General features: G+C 42.4%; 1 protein-coding gene across 1 annotated transcript; it reads left to right on the top strand.

Annotated features, from left to right (window-relative positions):
• Positions 1-4,839: 4,839 nt before the first annotated feature.
• Positions 4,840-21,122, top strand: GPD1 (glycerol-3-phosphate dehydrogenase 1). Its single transcript, XM_070937818.1, has 8 exons — positions 4,840-4,941; positions 7,490-7,667; positions 11,719-11,859; positions 13,199-13,337; positions 15,886-15,998; positions 16,313-16,546; positions 19,525-19,631; positions 20,093-21,122. The coding sequence occupies exons 1-8, from the start codon at positions 4,901-4,903 to the stop codon at positions 20,187-20,189; spliced, it is 1,050 nt and encodes a 349-aa protein (XP_070793919.1). The 5' UTR covers positions 4,840-4,900; the 3' UTR covers positions 20,190-21,122.
• The last annotated feature ends 899 nt before the right edge of the window (positions 21,123-22,021 follow it).

Genomic DNA, 22,021 nt, shown 5'->3' with positions numbered 1-22,021 from the left:
TTTGCTGTCTCCGTCCTTTTGTAATACAGCACTGTCTTTTTTTAATACTTTCAGGAGGAAACTATATATCCTAAGAAAATAACCTTTTTTTTTAATCCTTCAGACTTAATACTGATGGCCAAAAAAGGCTAGATAGAGGAAAGCACTTTCATTGGCCTGAAGGGAAAAAACTTCAGCGTAAGAAAACTCTGCCTGTGTGTGCCAGCTTAAGCATCAAATATTTGGAGAGTGTGTGCAATAGTGAGAGATAACCAGTATAATTATGAGCAATCTTTTGATATCCTGGATCACAGTTAATATTGAGGAGAGAGTAAAGCAGCCAGAGTTACTTTACATGCAGTAGGGTTGGAATTTTTTTTCCTGGGGTTTGGAAGAGGGGGGTCTTTTATTTTGAAAATAGTTTGTGCTATATTAGGACTTATATAATGCTTGCTTCACTGCAGGAAATTTATTTATTTTTATATAACAGTGCCACTAAAATTTGATAACTGAAAAGGGGTTTCTGGGTTTTTCAAGGAAGGGGATTGCAGAGCCAAACTGAAAAGCGTTTCCTTACATCAACAGTCAAAAATTGCTATAATCATGACGTACTGTACCAATCTTTTCACAAGAGTAAAAAAGAAATAGATCTTTATTTAGAGAGCTTATGAGCTAAATTTCAGGAGAGGCAGATAAGGTGCAGAGGAAAAAGTGTGTTCATTCTTTTTATAGTCATTCAGAATGAGTTACAATAAACCCAGCTATATAAAACTTGCCTGTAGGAGCTAAAACTGAAGACCACTAAAAATGAGACAGGATCACACAGAAACCGAGCAGGAAGAATTTTTTTAAAAAAAAATTGGCAAATTTGAGCTGTAAGAGAATCTGGGTTGGAGCCAGGAGCAGACAAGAGTGAGTATTAAATACAGCCCTCGCACATTTCTGTCCGTCATTTTTATAGTAAAATGGGATCTTTTTAGATACAGGTAGCCTCGACTTAACAGTTCATTTAGTGGCCGTTCAAAGTTAACAGTGGCACTGAAAAAAGTGACATGACCATTTTTCACACTTAACAACCATTGTAGCATTCCCCATGGTCACATGATCAGAATTCAGAAGCTTGGCAACTAATGACAGTTGCAACATCCCTGGGTCATGTGATCACCTTTTGCGACCTGACAAGCAGTTTCACTTAACAACCATGTTACCAATTTACCAACTGTAGGCAAGAAAATGGCAAAACACACAAATGTTTCACTTAGCCACAGAAATTCTGGGCTCAATTGTCATACGTTGAGGACTACCTGTACTCAAAATGTTGATCTGTAGATGCACCAGAACCAGGGAAGAGAGGCGATAGAATGGCATGGAACTTCCCATTTCAGACAACTAGGAAAGTTAGCTTTTTAAACAATCTGTTTAAAATGCCCATCAAATGAACAATTACTATCACAAATTCATATTTATCTCAAGGTGTGTGTTCTATGATCCCAGGGTTTTGCAGTAATCTAATTTGCCTGTATATAGTTAAGCCTGGGTGCGCCACAGAAACAAGGAATGGGAAAGGAGAAGGAATAAGCAAATTGCATCATGAAATAACCTTGGAGCAACAAAAACAGAAGTTAATACGCTAATTATGTAAATAAAAATTCCAATATGTTGCATGGTGTACAACAGGTCGGTGGATGACAATGGATGGTTTTCAAACTGAACACAGTTTGAAATCATGTGGCAATCAGGAGCGCATGGTCTGTAATGCTTTGGAATTTATGTTTGGGTTTTGGTGCCAGTCAAACCAGAGAGATGCAGAACAAGAGTAGTGAAAACCAGGAACCAGCCAAACGACTGCTCACTTGTGAGACTGATCAACAAACTATGGCTTAGTGTGAAGTTTGAATGCACTTGCCATTAATCCTAGACTACCCTGCAAAAATCTAGATAGCAGTAAAGAATTGGAGTTTCCCCTTTCTCAAAGCTACCGTGTAGTTGTAGCCTCGATTTTTGTAACTTGAATCTAATAGCTGTAACAGATCTATTGCATTCACTCACTTTATTTTCTCATGGTCATTTTAACATGCCCAGTTTACAGCACTTTGATTAGTGGTTAAGACACCAGGCTGGAAAGCAGGACACGGTGAGTTCTAATCCTCCTTAGGCCCAAGGTCTGCTGAGTGACCTTGGGCCAATCCCTCTTTCTTAGCCCTGGGAAAGAGGCAAGGGAGGAACACTTCCAAACTAGTCAAGAAAATTGCAGGAATGTTTCCAGGTAAGTGCCAGGAATTAAAACTAACTCAAAGGCACATTTTATTAAGATCAGGTTGTATCTAAGGGAGGTTGTTGCCCTGATGAGAGAACATGACACTCGGACGGACACACACGCACATACTCCCTAGTAGTGGTAGTGCTGTTTCCCACTGACCTGCCAGGAGAACAATTAACTTGCAGCCCTATAAGCATCACCCAGAAGGTGGGCTCAGAATGATGACCCTAGAAAGTGACCCTGGAAACTACCTGGGCAGCCAAGGCACTGTGGCCATGTCAGCACACCATTGGTGGATCCTTCAGAATGGTATTGTCTCCTGAGAGCTGCACATCTTCAGTGAAGCAACTGCAGAGCCACAGCTTGGCTCCTTCCTGTTAATAGTAAGGGCCAATCCCATCCTCATATTAGTATTTGCTAATTTTGGCCCCAAATCTAGACTACAAATCTTGCGTGTTTTATTTGCTACTGCTGCTGCTTTTTTTTTTATCTCAAAGGAATGTTTATGTGTTTTTTCCCCCTAAGACTCTGCTTCTCAGACCTGAGCTAATTGTTTTCTTCTCTGGATAGTGACACACAAGCCCATTAGCCAATCACAACAGGAACATTTAAACTGATTTAAAGGTTTTTTTTTAGTTACATTGAGTAAAAAGGACTTTCTGATTGGGTAATGTAAGGGGAAAGTTTGGGAAACACTGCCCTATGGAGTCTTTCTGTAATATTTCCAACTTTATATTATCATTAACTGACTAGGATAATCTCTCCTGTCTGTCTTAAAAAATGGTTTCTAGGCACCAGATCATCCTTGTGGCCACCTCTTCCCCTTCCAAACCCTGGCTGGTACTTCTTTTAATTTTGCATAACAGATGGCCAATTGGCAATGCTGTCCTTTGTTGGCTTATTTAGGAGCATGCTCCACTGAGTCCTTAGTAGGTGTACATAAGATTGCAGCTTGATGGACTTTTGTGCTCTGCATAGAGCAGATTTACTGGCTGCACAGCATGTGAACAATTTTTTTTTTGTTTAATCCATTAAACTAGCATGGCCAGAATGGCAGAATCCAGGGTGCAATTTTGTAGCTGGCAAGCTGCCAAACCCATGGGCCTCTATGCTACTTTCAAATGTCATTTCAGACAGGAATTTATGGTTATGGCCCTGGTAAGGAGTTATCTTCCTCATGTGGAAAATAATCTTGATCTGTGCCACTGAACTGAATTGTTTCAGTATCTTTTTTTTTTTCAACATGATTATCAGAGTAGAACCTCTCTCTCTTTACATAGGAAACTAAGACATAGGATTTCAACAACATGCAAATGAAGAATGAAAGAGGGCTCACTTCTGAACTTGTTACCTGTGATATTCTGAACCTTGGCCTCAGTGCCCTGGGGTTTGATGAAATATGAACACAATGTTAGAAGGGCTCTCTTTGGCTTCGATTGTCCCATAGCCCTAATATTTAATTGAAGGATGACAGAATTGGCAGTTCTGAAAAGCAATTCATGAAGTCTCTTGCAATGGAGTAGAGTGGGCCACTTTGAAAGAGAAAGAGGCAAATATAAACATTTGCTTAAAAGCAAGTCAGAGATCCCACAGGCCTGTCTTGTTATCCTGTCCTGTTAACATGATTCAACAAGAGCGACAATGAACTCTAACCATGCTCAAAAACGTCACTCAATCCTAAATCTTGTCATTGGATTCGGAACACCAGATTTTGGGGGAGGGGGCAGTATCCTTTTTTCCCCTCATTTCTCCTTGCTTGTATTGGCAATGGTTTTTTGTTTGTTTGTTTGTTTGTTTGTTTTTTTGCAATTTTATACAGCAGCCCCGGAGTGGCTCTGATTAAGCTCCCACCCCATCCTGTCCCCAGCAAGGAGCGCCCCGAAAAGTTATTTTCACAGGGAGAAACTAGGGTTTGAGATGTACAGCCGCAGGACCGTTTCATTAGCCGGGAGGGCGGGACATTGCAAAAACCTGTCGAGACTGGACACACACACACATACACACGCCCAGAAGTAACAAAATTTACTTTTACAGTAATTAGCATTTACTAATACAGTAGCCAATACGATGACGTCCGTTTCCTCTTAAATACGTTCACACCGCAAGAATGCAGTCTCGTCCCTGGCTATTTAGAGCAGCTTTTATTTTTCCTCCTCTAGCGTGAGATTCCCCGAAACTCTAATCTAATGCTTGCCTTTTTGCCCCCACCTGGAGACGAGCGCTGGGCGGGGGCCGGGGGGACAGGAGTGGGGGGGGGGGGGGAAAGCACACAGACGCGGAATGAACCTGAAAAAGTGAGGGGCTCCCCGTTCCGAAGCCCCCGGACGGCTCCGTTGTGGGGTCCCACCTGTGAGACTGACTTGGAAGGTGCGGGAAAACTCCTTCGCCGACGCGTTGCCCTGCCTGTCTCCCGGCCGTTTTGCCTAAACTTGGGAGGGGTGGGTGGAGGAATAGGGAAGGGGCTTTAACGGCGGTGCCTGGCGAGAGCGGGAGGCCTTCAGCAGAGCCCCAGCGCGCACCTCTCAGCGACCTATCCCCCGCCTGAGCGCCGTTTGGGGGAAGAGCTGGTGGGCGGAGGGCGGGGCCGGCCAGCCGAGGGGTTATAATGCCCGCCGAGGCAGGAGCGCGGCTGCCGCGGCTGGGAATTCAGCGCTCACGGCCATGGGCGGAAAGAAAGTTTGCATCGTGGGCTCCGGCAACTGGTGCGTTGGGGCGGCCGGGCCTGGCGGCGAACAAGGGAAGAGAAAGGGCGGGGAGAAGAGAGAGAGAGAGAGAGAGCAGCGGGTTCAGAAAAGGAAGGCGGGGGAAGGGTTGGGATTTTGGCTGGGGGCCGTCGTAAACTTGGATCGCGAGAGCGGCGAAGAGTTCTGTGGCGCCTTGAGGGTGGCCGCGTTTCTTCTGGGCGTAATCGGCTTTCGCGGATTAGCATTCATGCAACCTGGTGAAGCGGACACTGGTGACGTTTGTCTTGAGTGTGCCACCAAAGGAGCGCAGGCTCGCTTTGCCGACCCGTCGCGTTTCAGAGAGATGGCGCCCTTGGGACCTCTCTCTCTCTCTCTTTCTCTCTCGCCGGCTGGTTCTCGCCTGCGGGAAGGGGAGCTGGTAGCGCCCCAATAACCGTCTTGAGAGAGGCAGGCTGCAGGTGTTTTAAGCAGTTCGGATTACGGGGCACACGGAGCAAGGGCTGCTCTCTTATTCCCGTGGTTGCGGGAACATAAAGCACATAACCGGAGTTTTGGGTTTTCTTTTCTCTGCTAAGGCGTATGCCTTGTTGCGAGATGCTGATGGGTTGAATTAGATCAGGGGACAACGTTTCTTTACATTTCTCTGAAAAAGAAGTTCTAGGTACAGCTTCGAGGCAGGGCAGCTCCCGTTTGCACTGTTAATGCATTCAAGTTCTAGACTTATTTATTTATTTATTTATTAGTTTGATTTATATGCCGCCCTTCTCCGGAGACTCCGGGAGGCTTACAATGCTTTTAAGCAATAGCTTTCATACTTTTGTATATACCTGCTTAGTTAGTAGGGCTTTTGGGGGCCCCCTAAGCGGTGCTCTATTTTATACAGCTTATTGCCCCCACAATCCGGGTCCTCATTTTACCTACCTCGGAAGGATGGAAGGCTGAGTCAACCTTGAGCCTGGTGAGAATTGAACTTGCAGTAATTGCAGGCAGCTGGCAGCTAAATACTACTTTAACAGTAGTTTAGTCCACTGCGCCACCAGGCTCTTGTAGTTCTACAGACTTGTAGTTCTATCCAGCAGAATTGGTTTTCCCCCAACCCTTCCAAGTGCCTTCCAGATACGTAAGGGTCTTCTGGGTTGCGACTGCCCTCATCCTGGGTCAGCAGAGCCATTGGCTTCACTAGCGTCGTTCATGAGAGGACAGTGTATTATTGAACAGGTAGTATTGCCAACCAATAAATCTTTCCATACAGTTTGTAAAACAGAAAATTCTCGAGATTCCTTCAAAGTCATAAGATACCTAGCTATATCTGGGTGAACTAAGGGTCCCATCTGAGTGGCTTTGACTTTGCTTTCAAGCTGTGTTCTCTCTGCCAGTTGTTCAGTCCTGGCAGTCCAGCTGGATCAGCCTCTTCCCTGAATGGTTTGTCTTTCATTGCCCTTCAGTTCTGCCAAATTTCAGATCCTGCACACTTTAGTAAGCAGAGACAGAGGAAAGTGAGCACTTAAATCCAACCTGTCTCTCAAGCACCAAACAATCAGCAGCTCTCCTCTCATTCTTCTTTCCCATCAACACAAAGGATATGTATGTGGAGAGTTGTGGAGACAGCTGCTGTTTGGGTGTAGATAAAAAAAATGTGTGCCTTCTCCTGCTTGAAAACTCTTTCTCTCAATAGTAGTAAAAGTATATGTTTCCAGAGTCCCCTATATAGTTCCTTGATATGGATGATCCGATGGGATTGGTGCGTCTGTTTTTAATTTAGTTTTAAGCCCTTGGAGTTTTGTCCCTGTGTAACGGCTCTGCAAAAAAGAACGGAGACTTTTATGATATCTGAAAAGTAAATGCACATAATTATAACATTAAAATCCACCCTATCAGATATCTGACCTATTGACTAAGGGTCATCGTTCATGGCCAAAGCAAATTGTCACCAATTCATGAAATATTTGCTTTTTCTTAGTTGTGTTATTTCAATCAGGATCAGACTTTCCACGCAAGAGCCACTCAAGCTGGCCACCGCATGATTCCCAGCTTGTTTTGAGTCATATTATGGCACAAGGGCCTCCCAGGCTCTGCAGAACTTGCAACTCCCAGCAGCCACAACCAAAATGGATAGCTGGAAGGGCTGCTAAATGGAACGGTACCTCCAGTTGCAAAAAAAAAGTTGAACTTTGAAAATAATCTCAGGGGGTTCGGTCTTTATGTTACGGTCCTCTCCAAGCTGAGACCCTTGCTAGAATTCTGAATAGAATAGAATAGAATAGAATAGAATAGAATAGAATAGAATAGAATAGAATAGAATTTTTATTGGCCAAGTGTGATTGGACAAACAAGGAATTTGTCTTGGTGCATATGCTCTCAGTGTACATAAAAGATACGTTCATCAAGAATCATAAGGTACAACACTTAATGATAGTCATTGGGTACAAATAAGCAACAAGGAAACAATATCAATATAAATTGTATATTTATATTTATAAATTCTGATCTCCTGATGGAAGAATGTGGGGAAAACATAGCCCAAGGAAGGAAGAGGGTTGCATCTCTGTCTCTCTTCCTGCTGCAGGGGTTCAGCAATTGCCAAGATTGTGGGCAGCAATGCAGCCAGACTGGATATGTTTGACACCACCGTGAAGATGTGGGTGTTTGAAGAAGAGATTGCTGGCCAGAAGCTCACTGAGATCATCAACACACAGCATGAGAACGTCAAGTATTTGCCCGGCCATAAACTTCCACCCAATGTGGTGGGTTTGGCAAGTTGGAGGGGCAGCAGGAGCTTTTGGGGAACTATGCCCTATGTTAGAGCAAAACATAGATTTTCTCTTAAGGACTGCTTTTCAAATTAGATCATCACTGGGAAGTTTTATTTATATTTACTTTTTTATCTCACAGAAGGCATGACAGTAGTTTAATGATGCTACCAAGGAGAGGAGGATGGAATTGGGCGGGGCATATTTTTCTGCTTTGAACCACTGCATGCACCCTATTTCCCCATATTACCTGGCTTCCCTATGTGTATTAACAATATCTGAAAATGCAGTACAAAGTTTTTCTTTTGTTTCCCTACTAAAAATTGGTGGGAAATTGTGTTTCTGTTGCTTGGGAGATGCTATGTACAACCTCTGAGGCAGGGGTTATCACAAAACAAAACAAAACATATCCTAGGGGTTGGGTGCCCAAGGCCAGTAATATAAAACTTCTTTTTAAAAAAAAATTAAAATTTTAAATTACATTAAAATTTAAAAAATGAATGTATACCCCCAACACTGGTCAGAATGGTTTACAACAATGAAAAATAAAGCATATAAAACATAAAAATAAAAAGCAACAAGTTTTTAATAATTAAATCACAATTCATTAATGAGGCTAAATGTCATGTATGTGCACGCAGACATTAAATAATGAACTTCCTGGCATGCATAATTGACATCGGTTGGGGCATCGCATCTTCAGAACAGGGAAGCCTGGTCCCACATATGATCAAAAGGCTTAGAGGTGAAATGTTGAATTGTCCACTAGATCCATCCTTAAAAACTTGCATTGCAGTTTACAAAATGATATTTCACTCTTATTGTGTTTATATTATTGTATTGTCCAGAACCTTAGGAAATGGGCTAACATGAGTTTCAGCCAGCCGATGGGGCCCACTCAAACCATCAAGCAATACCTTTAGGATTTCAGGTGGAGAAAGTAAAATCTTCAACCAACTCTCTGAGGAGATGCTGGGACTGAATATAAAGCTTTGAGATTTAAAAGACATGCTCTATTAATTAGCCATGGTTTCACTCTACATAGTAGACTTCAGATTATCAGATGGACATCTATGAGTGTACACCTTCCTCCTTCCCTCTCAGTGATTTAACCATGTCTCCAAATTACTACTAGCTCTTGTTTAATTACCTGTCATTAATTACAGACATTTTCGTAATGGCAAAACATGCCTTGTAAGCTATTGCTGAGAAGTACAATCATCAGCTCGAATCCTAATCAGGAGTTGCACTATACATAGACAACATTGAAAAAGAGAGTTTTTCTATCCTATAATGGCTAAAAGAAGAATTTGAGATATTCCTATCATCTTTAAAATGATAAAATGACAAAATCCTGCTTAAAGCTGCGTAACCTTTAAAACCCCACATTTTAAGAGAAGAACCAAAGCAGATGCTTCACTCTCTCTTAGTTAATTGAAATCTGAGGAGATTTTAAAGTTCTTGGATTTGGCTGGAGTTTGGCCAGGGTCATAGATTTATTCTCCAACTTAAAGTTAAATAAGGGAATTTTTGCCAAAGCATTTCAACTCCTAGTGACTTTTTGAAATCTTTAGTCATTATTATGCAAAATATATAATATAAATACAATAGGAAGGGTAAAAGAGAGATATTGATTGCAATAAATTTCAGATGACTCAATATTTGTGAGATTTTGAGTTTTTATTTCTAGTTTATTTTAAATTCCTTTAAGATCAAGCTTTTGCACCCACAATGCAAAGTTTTACGTTGCTGCTGATCCTTGCTTTAAACAGCTGGGTTTTTAAAACTTTTATCTGAATTTTACTTTTTTATTTTATTGGTTGTGCATGCTTTAATATTGGAACATGCCACAGCCTTTAAGCTTTGGGAAGCTTCCACTAACCAATAATAGAAAATTGCTTAAGAAGGGAAAAATGAAGTTAAGCTATTTAGGAATGTCAAAGTATTTATTCTATCTACTTCAGTCTTCTGTGCCTTCTTAGAGTGTTGGATTATAGTTTCCATTAGTATACTAACTGAAACTTGGGGGTAGGTTTTGTTTTTTATTTTGTTTTCGGGGTGTGATAGCCTTTGAGTCAGTCTCAACTGCTGGCAACTGCCTGGAATTGTCCCTGCAGTTTTCTTGGCAAGGTTTTTCAGAAGTGTTTTTCTTGGCTTCCCTCCTAGGAGAGAAAGAGACTGGCTCAAGGTTACGCAGCTTGCTTTGTTCCACCCAGCAGGACTAGAACTCACAGCCCCCCTCCCTCTCCCCCGATGTCTAGTCTGGTATCTTAACCACTAGCCAGTTTGGTGCATTGGTTAAGACTTCAGTCTAGAAACTGGAAGAGGTTGAGTACTAGTCTAACCTTACGCACAAAGGCAGCTGGGTGACTTTGAACCACTCACTTTTTCTCAGCCCTAGGAAAGTTTGCCAGTCTAGGGAGTCTCAAAAATTAGACCCGTTCTGTCTCAGGGCATCCTTCTTCACTTCTTCTCTGCTGTTAAAAGGCTTCTGGTGAACTCCTACCCAAGGCTCACCTTCTGCAGTGGGGACTTGGCTTTGCCAGGAGCACAGCCTTAGATGGTTAGCCCCACCACGGTTGTAACTTTCTCTAAAAGCAATGCATGCGGGGTCCCCACTTTTGTTCTTGCAAGAGTATGCAGAAAAAAAGGACTCTCTCAGATGGGCTTTCGTGCTGTTGCTTTCATTCCCTTCCTTTAAACTTACAGCGGTCCTGCTTGATTTTTTTTTTTTTAATACAAGCTGGTTTTTGCCGTTTTAATATTTTGCTTTATTGAGGCGAGCTGCAATTTTGTTAAAAAAAATAATGAACAGAAATTTACAAGGAACATGAAAATAAGAAGATGGGGATGGGGATCACCTACCCTGTCCCCATCCCAAAATCCTTTTAACACGCCCTGGCAATAGCAAAGCACACTCGTGCCTCTTCCAGCAAAAGGAAGATCCGGGAAGATGTTGCCTTGGTAACAAAAGTAATAAATAAACCTGTCACTGCTTAGCAATTAATTTGGTTTCCTGGAGCTTAGCAGAGTGTCGAGGAAGCCCAGTTGCTAGAGGAAGGCATTACAGCCATCTAAGCTTTTGCAACAAAAGGCCATTGTCTACCTGCTTTTCTGAGTGTTCCAATTCCGTGTTCTAGCTTTTGTATTGATGAATTGGGGCAGAACATAAATATTGCATTCAGTCCTCAGGAAAAACATTCCTGCCAAAAACGATAGAGAGCCAACATAGCCAATACTAAGCTAATAGGTTGGATCTGTTGATGGTAATAAATGTTACCAGTGACATGAAGGACATCAAATTAGGAAGGGCAAACACAGGAAAGGCTTTTCCACTCTTCCTATTTCTTAAGTTGGATTTGCACCCTAGGACTCCTTTCAGCATCCCAGTAACATGCCCCTGAAAGCTCTCCAGCCTCTCAGTATCCTATCCTAGCTTGGGGGATAGAACTGGCTGGAATGGATGTCATGTCAGATTTGTTCTAGAATTCCAGCATGCCATTCATTCTTAGCAATCTGGATAAAGTGGTCTGGCCACTAAGCTGCTGAAAGGAGTTGCAGATGTTGCCAGTGCCTCCAACGCTGCCTGTGTTCTTCTATGGGCCAAATTCCTTTTGGGACTCAAGTCTTTGGGATGACATGACCAGAATGTTGTGGCTTTCAAGGAGGATCAGGCTAAGAAACAAGTGTCTAGCATTTATGGCCTTCCAACGTGTGAGCAGCAGCTGGTGAAATATTCAAGCATAATCCAGTGGAGCTGCTTTCTGGCTTGAGGCTTTCAATTTTGTTGAGCTCCCTGCTATTCATTACTATGACAAGTAGGCACATAATGACTGCAGGCAAGTTGTGTAAATATATGGTTTGCATTATTTCCACAGGCCAGCATTCAAAAGCAATAAGAGGGTTTCATGAATATTTTGAGTGTATGTAAGTGTCCACCAGATGAGCCCATTTTTAGTTCCCTCTCTGTACATCTGAATGAAAGCAGAGTTCCTTCCTGGCCCAACAAGCTGACTTCTTTTTCCTGGCTCCTAAATTGCTGCAGGTTGCCGTGCCTGATGTATTAAAAGCTTCCGCTGATGCAGACATCCTCATTTTTGTGGTGCCCCACCAATTCATCGGGAAGCTCTGCGAACAGATGAAGGGACATATCAAGAAAGAAGCAATAGGCATCTCGCTCATCAAGGTGTGAGTGTGGCTGGGGTCAGGGTTGGGGGGGATTAGCTGGTATGACCTTTGAAAGGAGTAATTGGAAGATTTGGCCACGCTTTGCTGGGAGGGCATTTCACCAGTGGTGGGTTGCTACCAGTTCGTCCCGGTTTGGGCAAACTGGTAGCAGCAGCGGCAGGAGGCTCCGCCCACCTGCCCAAACATCATCAAATATGCTCTGTGCATGCGCAAGCGAACCGGTAGCAAAGGTAAGTGAAACCCACCACTGCATTTCACTACCATGTGAACGGATAGAATGAGGGCGATATCTGCAGTTACATATAGTTTAGTAAGGTTGCTCTTTTATTAGAGAGCTTGACTTGACTTAGCCACATGGTTCTGCCCTGAGCTCTGATCTCCAGTTCATGAAGGAAACATGAAGTTCCATCACCTCTCTGGGCATACAGCAAAGACACAGTCTTCTTAGTAAAATTTCTATTATTTTAATTCCTTCACATGGAAAAGAAGAATGGCTAGATCCAGAACCATTTCTGCAGTCTCTTTCCTCTCCCACAATTAAATTGCTAACAGTCGCATGGTTAAACAGGAGGAGCTAATTTGTTTTAATGATTTAATTTTATTGATTTAAAATATTTCTATTCTGTTACGCTGGTGTGTGTTTCCTGCCAGTTAGATTAATTAGATTGCATTTATATGCAGTAATATAAATTATGGCACAATTCCAGAAACTATTCAGCTAGGCTACCATGAGCTCCGAAATGCCAAGGTAGATGAAAATACTTTCAGCATACCAATTTGGTGCAATGTTTAGTTTATTTTGGAAACTAATAAAGGTAACTTAAACATTGCAAATTAGAAGGAACCATCCCTTTACAATTAAACCAGAAAAGTCATTTTTGGTTCTCAGCAGTCACTTATCCACATCAGTTAATGGATGGCTCTGGATAGCTCAAATCTGACTCCTACTCTTTTCCAGTGGGTTTATTATAGTGTATTATGCTATAAACCATTTAATCAGTAAATAGGGTGCTATTCTTGATTAGGCAGTCACATCAACATAGTCAAAGAATGTGAAAGTTGCGAACAGTGAGCTCAAGTGGCCACAAAATGTGAAAAGAGTAATCAGTTTCAAGCAGAGTAAGGGTCTACTTGTTATATTTAGTGGCATCCTAGTGAATGATATGATAAGAAATGAACTACCTTTACAATCCTACATTAACAGAGTGCTTAGGAATGTACTTAAATCCTGGCTGAATCTTACTGCTGGAATAGCACTGAGCTCAGTCAAGCAGAGCTATTGCGGAGTCCTTAATCGAATTAATTGATTTGACATGACTGGTATGTTTGGCTTGCAGGGTGTGGACGAAGGTCCTGACGGGCTGAAGCTGATCTCAGACATCATCCGTGAGCAGCTAAGCATTGAAATGAGTGTGCTGATGGGAGCCAACATAGCTAATGAAGTGGCAGAGGAGAAGTTCTGTGAAACCACCATTGGTAATGGACTTGAGTTTATGATTCATATGGAAACTGGAGACAAGCTGAAGATCAGTTCTCCAGACATGGGCTTTAAATGTTATGCTACAGGATGTTCCTCCACCCTTCATTGCAGATTTTATTATTGGGACACTGTTGTAACAAAGAGCAGTTCCACCCAAACATATTACTGGCTGCTTCTGGGAAAGGAAGTTGGCCACATACCATCCCATACATTAAAGATGTACTTTTAACTCTCCCATTGAGATGGCACTAGTTCCATCATTCCTCCTGTGAGTAGCAATAGCAATTGCATTTAGACTTATATACCACTTCACAGTGCTTTCCAGCCCTCTCTAAGCGGTTTACAGTGTCTGCATATTCCCCCCCCCCCTCCAACAATCTGGGTCCTCATTTTACCAACTTCGGATGAAGGGAAGGATGAGTCAACCTTGAGCCAGTGAGAATTGAACTCCTGGAGTGAGCAGTAAGTGGTAGGATAGGGGAAGCCACCTTGCAATTTCATAAAGCACTTGTCTTCTCCTAGTAGGGAAGATTTGCACCAGCTGAGCCAACAGATTGGAAAACAAGGAACACACAGAGTGTTCCCCCATGGTCTAGTGCTTTGCTTTGCTTTCTTAAAGGGAAAGGAACCAGGCATAGTTCAAATAGAGACATTCTCAGACTAGTTAGCAGGTAGGGAAAAAGTCTTCTCTCAAGACCTGTTACAGGCTCAGTCTATGTTAGATTAGACCTGCAATCTAGAGAGATTCCCCCATTCTTGCTAAGACATAGTCAGGGGCTGTGCAGAGATGCACTTCCATTCTTCTGTCACTCATGTTCCTCCTCATTTTCGCTGGCATGCAGGCATCCAAATATGTTGCATAGCAGCTAGAAAGCAAATGACAGCAACAGGTTGGGAGCCGGACAGCTCTGGACACCTTCTCTCTTACTACATATCTGATATCAGGGGGAGGCAGTAGTAATATTAGACCCAGCCATGAGACCTTACACCGCTGCATACGCATTTTCCACAACCAGTTTGATCACACTGCGAGATCCTGTTGCATGATTGCCACAGCAAATCCCGAGGCACCACAGTGCAATGCAATGCAATACAATTTTCAGAGTCATATTTAGGCTGGTTGCAGCTCCCCCTCCCGCAACAAAGACTTGTAGCACCTTCAGGATTAACAAAGATTCATTGTTCACCCAAATGCCCTTCTGCCGAACCATTCCCCATTATAAAGCAAATGTTGATATTTGTTTGGATTTTCTCCTTAAATGTCTATGGAGATTCTCAGTCATCCAGGTCAGGGACAGGTTCCAAATCCCATTGTTACCGGTTTGCTTGTGCGCGCGCACAGCACTTCTGCGCATGCGGGTGGGTGGGCGGAGCCTCCCGCCGCGGCCGCTACTGGTTCACCCAATCCGGTGCGAACCGTTAGCAATCTAGGTCATGGTTGTCCCAAAGGTGCTTTTTTAAGAGGCAACTGGGCTTTCTGGTTTTTCTTTGAAGATGTTTTGTTTCTCATCCAAGAAGCTTCTTCAGCTCTGAAGAACCTGAAGAAGCCTCAGTTCAGTTGCCTCTTGAAAAAGCACATTTGGGATATGTATGGCAGCGTTAACCTTTTCACCACTTGTGTTGGTTGTGCTATATTGGGCTGAGCGGTCAGGCACTTTTTGATAAAGTTGCACGGGTCTCCATCCATTTTATTGGAAGATGTTTTATAGAATATCTATTTCCTTACATCACAACCAACACAAGGATGGTGTGAAAAGGATAAAGCCCTCCGAAACATCCCAAGTAAACCAAAAGACCAGCAGCCCCAAAAGAAAAGACAGGAGTCATCTACAACATACAGTTAAGAATTATAGCAGCCACTATGTAGGACAAACAGGTGTATCCATGAACACCAACTAGCAGTTAGAACACATGATGGAAACTCCTTAATTTCATAACACATGGATAGACTTAACCATAGTTTGAAACCATAGTTTCAATGAGGACCCAGATTGTGGGGGCAATAAGCTGACTTTGTATAAAAAGAACACCGCTTGCGAGGGGCCGAAAGCCCGGCTAAGCAGGTATATACAAAAGTATGAAGGCTATTGCTTAACGCATTGTAAGCCGCCCTGAGTCTCCGGAGAAGGGCGGCATATAAATCGAAGCAATAAATAAACAATAAATAAATAAACTGGGAAACAGTAAGCATCCTAGATCAAGCCAAATCCAAAAATCCTAAAGAGTTCCTGGAAACCTGGCACTCGGACAAATCAGCTATCAACAGGCACATAGAGATAAAGAACATCTATATTATCAGCTGGTGGGAAAGTATCATGGAGGTGGTTGATACATTAACAATAGATCCCACCTCCCCTCATCCTACTCCTACCCTCCCCTTCTTCTAATTGGGGTGCAGTATTTGGATCCTCACAGTATTATATCTTTATTTTTTAGCTTTTTGTAAATATAGGTTTTATCTTTCTAAGATTGTAAGCCACCAAGGGTAACCCTGTGGTAAGAGAAATTTTACAAATAAATAAATAAACCAACTGATTCTTTTAGGCTGCAAGAACCTACAGCATGGACAGATTCTGAAGGAACTGATGCAGACACCCAACTTCCGAATTACAGTGGTACAGGAAGCGGACACAGTGGAGCTCTGTGGTGCTCTCAAGGTATAGGAATTAATTTCTCCCTTCTGAGGACAGAGGAATGGCCAGAAGCAAATCTCAACCTATCATTCAGGAGGAGTTTGGTTAAGGCCATTATTTTCTCTACCATGCCTGGAGATGGTAGGGGGCAGAGGGAAGCTGGTGCAGATACAAGATTAACTAGAATGTGAGGTTTTCAAACACAATGCCATCTCAGTGGACTCATTGGTAACTTTATTTTGGCCACCAAAGGCTGCTATGTTGAATTGAACTGCAAAGCTAGCTAAGTACCAAACCTTTCCTGGTTATCAACACTTTGCGTCCCGTCTTTCTCTCAGAACGTGGTGGCTGTTGGAGCTGGGTTCTGTGATGGGTTGGGCTTTGGAGACAACACCAAGGCCGCTGTTATTCGTCTGGGCCTGATGGAGATGATTGCCTTTGCCAAGCTCTTCTGCAAGGGACCTGTCACATGTTCCACCTTCCTAGAGAGTTGTGGGGTTGCTGATCTAATTACCACGTGTTATGGAGGCCGTAACCGTAAAGTAGCCGAGGCGTTTGCCAAGACTGGCAAGGTAAGCAAGTCAAGCCATCAAGGTCATTTTATGATTCACTAGTAAGATATGACTACATAAGTAGTCTACATAGAGCCTTGCTAGTACAGTGGTCTACGCACCCTGTTATTAACACAGCTGCCTGCAATTTACTGCTGGTTGAATCTCTCCAAGGCTCAAGGTTGACTCAGCCTTCCATCCTTTCTAAGGTAGGTGAAATGAGGACCCAGTTTGTGGGGGCAATAAGCTGACTTCGTATAAATATACAAAAGTATGAAGGCTATTGCTTAACGCATTGTAAGCCGCCCTGAGTCTCCGGAGAAGGACGGCATATAAATCAAATTTAAAAAAAAAAAGTCATAGTTTCTGGAATAAATCACTGTTGGTTGAGCCCACCCCAAAATGTCTGAGGCAGCAATTGTATCAGGGAGGGAGTGCTGGTAAATGCGCCAAGATTTATTTGGACATTTGACACAATTCCATCGCACACCTCGTTATGTTCACTGCCACCTTTCCAGGTGTCCTAATTTCTGCTAGTATGTGAGGGGGCAAATCAATTCCTTCTACAACCTTTTCTCTTCTCTTTGGAATGACTGTACCACTAGTGTGGCATAGCTTGTGGGGACAGATGCATTAATCTAGTTCAGTTATGGTTAACCTTTGCAGCCGGAGCGTGTGCCAGAGTGCCGGAACTCGGAAGAGAGCAGCTGGCTGGTGCGCATGTGTGCAACAGAACCTGGGAGAGCAGCTGGCGAGGGCATGCGTGCCCACAGAGGGGGCTCTGCGTGTCACCTCTGGCACACGTGCCATAGGTTCGCCATCACAGATCTAGTTGAATCATTTCACCAAGTGCAGCAACATCTCAGAGAACTGGCATGGACAGATTCTGAAGGAACAGGCCTATTTCTAAATGGGGTTTTTGAAGGATGAACTTATATAATAGTCTAGAACCAGAATGTGATACCTTGATTGAACAGCAATGTTTGAAAAATAGTTGAGACTCTTGAGGGCTTTGCCTAACTATAGGAAAAGGCATAATAGTTCAGCTCACTTAAAAATGAAATACTATATGAGAGGAACAACTGGAATTATTAGGAGGTGGAAACACACAATGGGAAACAAAAGGAACTTGAAAAGGGCATCTAGAATTGAAGGGCTTTGGATTTAAGGGCACAAAGGACAAAGGATATACTATAGCAACTGAGAACACCTCAACAGATTCCAGGTAGATAGGTAGGTAGGTAGGTAGGTAGGTAGGTAGTAGGTAGGTAGGTATATGTATGAAACTCAGTGGCTGCCAAAGAGTAATCATGGCTGAAGTGGAGCTTTTTCTCCCTTGCAGTTTGCAAGTATTTCCTGAGCATAATTCAGAAAGAGATTCATACTGCAGTACTGGCTCTGCAAAGATATCGATACATTTTGCCAAGGGCCTTGGGAATATATAATTAATTGTTGCAGTGTTCTGATTGCAACATTGAGGATTTCACAAAAACTAGTATTTATGTCAAATTTGAATTGCAAAGGTCAAGGCCTGGAACTGGATTGCAAGGTCAGTAAAATTTGGCTGAAAGAAGCCTGACATCAGAAGTGGCTGAAAAGCACAGAAAGAGTAAATACCTTGGTTTCAGGCAGCAAGGCTGTTAGTGAACCAATATGTGGTGGCATAACGTAAGCTTCTTTGCAGTGCTGCATTAGTTGGAAAGTGCCAAAAAGGGAGCACCGCGCACGCATGCTCGTCATAGCCACAACCAGAAAGAAGAGCTGCCCAGAGGGCATGTGCACGCTGGATTAGGTACTTCCGGTTTCCGGCATGCACATGCGTGCCAGCCAGCAAGTCTTCCGGTTACTGCTGAGCATTCGTACGCGTCGATCAGCTAGCTGCCATGCATGCTCATACTGGAAAACAGAAGACCAGCTCTTCCTGTTTCCGGTACTGCCACACGCACAAAGGCCAGCTGATCATCGCGTGTGCATGCGTGTCAGAAGAGGAACGGGTAATGCCACATGGGCCAGGCGACATGGCTCCATGTGCCACTTCAGGCACGTGTGCCATAGGTTCACCATCACAGGCATAGAGGAACTTCTGCAATATTGTGAGAAAGGAATCCTGTATCATATCTCTTGAAACTATAAGGGCTACAACTTGAGTTCATCCTCTTTGATCTGGTCCCAAATGAGAAGTAATTCTAAACTCCGGCCTTGGAGAGCATTGACTAATTTCATGAACATTATTTTTTAAACTCCAAAATAGAAACATTGATCTGCTATAAAGCAACAATGTGCAATCTGGGTGGCTGGAGACCACATGTATTAATTTTTGAAGAGAAAGAAACCTGCACTGAGATGATGATAAGGTCAGTGGGGCTAGATTATGCATCTAGGTGGGAATAGGATTTCTTTTTTTACCATGCCTGCATATTTAAATTATGTTAAGACTATTTTAGGATGATGCAATTTTCATGAGTTTCCTGTGCAGGGACTGGGGCGGTGGTACACATGCACTAAATTACTTACAGTTCTGTGTAACCCCAACTTTTAGGTTGACCACTCTAAGAAAAGTTATCCATTAATGTTTGTCTTATGTTTTACTACTGCTACAACTTTTCACAACCAATCCTGGAAATCATGGTCACCAAGGATGCCAAAACCTGTACTCTAGTGTTCTCTAGATCAGGGGTCTTCAAATTTGACAATTTTTAAGACCTGTGGACTTCAACTCCCAGGAATTCTGGGTGTTGAAGTACACAAGTCTTAAAGTTGCCAAATTTGGAGACCCCTGATCCAGATCATATATGCAAGCATAGTTTTTTTATTACGAAACCATAGGCTGCGGGATGCACCTAAGGAGAAACGAAGACATGTGGAATTTAGGTTTGTCCAAAGCAAAGTAAGCAACTTTAAATTTTTCACTTAGGGAGTCACCAAAGAAGGCTCAATAAAAGCTACTTGGAATATCCAGTCCATCACTCACAAGTGGGGCTTTATCTTGTATTTCACAGTCTATCGAACAACTGGAAAATGAGATGCTCCATGGACAGAAACTGCAGGGTCCTCAGACATCAGCAGAGCTGCATCACATTCTGAAGCACAGGAATCTGACAGACAAGTGAGTTCAGCAGCCTTCCTTCCCATTTCGCTTGGCATCAGTAACTGGGCTATGCTGACACCCTGCAAATTTGTGTGATGCTTGGTAAGAGTGGCTGGCCAGTTTGTAGAATGGTTAGCCAGTTAAACAATATGTGATTAGCAACTACCAGCTCTTTAGTCGATTAGTCAATCATTTAGGACATTAGCATTAAATTATAGATACCCAGACTATCTTGATTAATAAACAAAAGTTGTTACTTCTATATAGAAGGAAATGTCATCCTGGTTTATTTACTATAACTGTATTTACCTGAAAGAAAATCTAGTATTTTCTCCCCAAAGAATAACTCTGTAATGAAAAATAATTTTGTTCATTCTGTCTAGCCTTTCTTGTGGGATGGAACATTTAAGAAAGGTTCTCTTTTGGTCTCTTTTTAATCATTTTTCATCCGTTTGTTACCTGTATCTTTTCCCTTGCAGATTCCCACTCTTCACCGCTGTCTATGAGATCTGCTACAAAAACAAACCTGTTTCTGAGTTTATTACATGTCTTCAGGCCCACCCTGAACACTTGTGACTGCCTTTAACTTCTCTCCAGCAAGAAGCAGAAAGATCTCTCTCCCCACCAGACTGCCACCCTAACAAGGGAAAGGAACCAAGAACAATCATGGCAGTCTAAAGCAAAGCATGCTTGCGTGGCATCCAATGCTCACCAGCCATAGAACTCTGGATCAAAGGAGGAGATTCCTATCCTTTTCCAGGCCTGACTTTGGTATCTGCTGAATTGTCTAGGCTGACAATCCTGCCTGTCTCATTAGCTCTCAGTTCTTGTTAGAGTAAATCTCCTCCTTCCTCTCGTAATATCCACAGCAGCTTTGGCCCTTACCTTCTCTCTTAAAGAAACGTTTCCTTGCCCTGCCTCATCTCTGCTCCATTTCTCTGACCTGAGTTTAACTGGCTTCAAACTGGATTCTTGATAGTTTTACTTGGCTAAAAAGTCTGTTAAAACCATGGAATAAATTCTTATTTTGCGCCTCAAATCAGAAGTACTGTACCAGCCATATTTAACACTAAAAGCTAATTCCAGGGTCCTTTTTTTCAAGACAAGGTGTAAAATCTTGATATCCATCAGTATGGGAAAGCTCATCGTGAATGGGAATCTTGTTATTTTGAAGAATAAATCTTGAAATGAGAAATGTTTGATTCCTGGCCTCTGGACTATACACAGGCCAAGATTGAGGGGATGATACTAAACTCTCAACAGTATGGATTTTGAAAGTGAAAGAGGAAGAATCAACATAGAAGGAATATTTCAACACTAGAATTGTAGTTCATCTTTATACAGGAGCTTAAACTGTCTTTTACATGAGAAGTTAAGAAAGTGAAGGAGAGGCATTTGTAATACAGATACAAGATTCTGGCAAGTAAATTGATGCCCTCTCCAGTCATGTGTAATTACCCATAACATGTATTCTTGGAGGCTGAGATCACATTTGAGAATGTCCTATTAAATACAGTTAAGTCTTAAGAATTTACTGTACTTGCTATTCTTACTGCATTTGGTAGCACCCAGTATCAGGGATCTTCCGAATTACTGTAGTTAATCAAAACGGTAATGCTGTCCCTTCAGAGATTTCCAGACCCTTTCCTTCTTTCTGCACTTGCTATAAAATGGAGATTCTCATGATTGCAAGATCAGAACAAAAGAGAACACGAAGTCCCTGGATTACCATACTTCCTGTTCCATTAGCTTTGTGCCAGAAAAGTTCTCAGGGCAGAAGCTTTTAGGCTCCAGACTTGGCACCGAGAGAATAGAAGGTGGATTTCCTAATGGCAGAAGGCTTTCCCACCATTTTTGCTAGATGTCTTTCCCCTTTCTGAAGTGACCTTTTCGGTCCTGCCTGTCTCCCAATAGCAATTTAATCTGCTGATGGGGCAGAAGTCATGCCTTTTATTGGACACTCAAGACACTCTTTGACCTTTTTAATCAGTCAGTTAAAATAATTAAAGGGGAGGGAGGAGAATATTTGTGGCCTCACAATTTCCGCCAGAGTGGATTCATACGATCCATGGAACTTCATGAATTCATACAAGTCATACGATTCTAGGAACTGCTCTAGAATGACTGTAATTGAAAGCACAATTATTATATATTTTGTAAAAAATAAATTCCACACACACACCCCAGGGAAAATCAGGGAAAACCCTGTACGTGAGGGTATGAAATAATATAACATCATGCTATGAAAACTTAGTTTGGATTATCAAATAAAACAAACAAAATGTTTAAAGGTTAGGATATTTATGTAGTTACTTACCAAGGACATCTAAATTATATTAAAATAACCAAAATATCTCTCCAAGGCATGTCACAACTTTTGAGCACCCTTCATGTTTGGAAATTGAAAG

This window comes from Pituophis catenifer, unplaced genomic scaffold (assembly GCF_029215685.1).
Source record: "Pituophis catenifer annectens isolate HBS135680 unplaced genomic scaffold, rPitCat1.0.hap2 SCAF_2, whole genome shotgun sequence".
Taxonomy (NCBI): domain Eukaryota; kingdom Metazoa; phylum Chordata; class Lepidosauria; order Squamata; family Colubridae; genus Pituophis; species Pituophis catenifer.
Note: the sequence above shows the minus strand (reverse complement) of the source record. Positions and strands in the feature narration are given on the sequence as shown.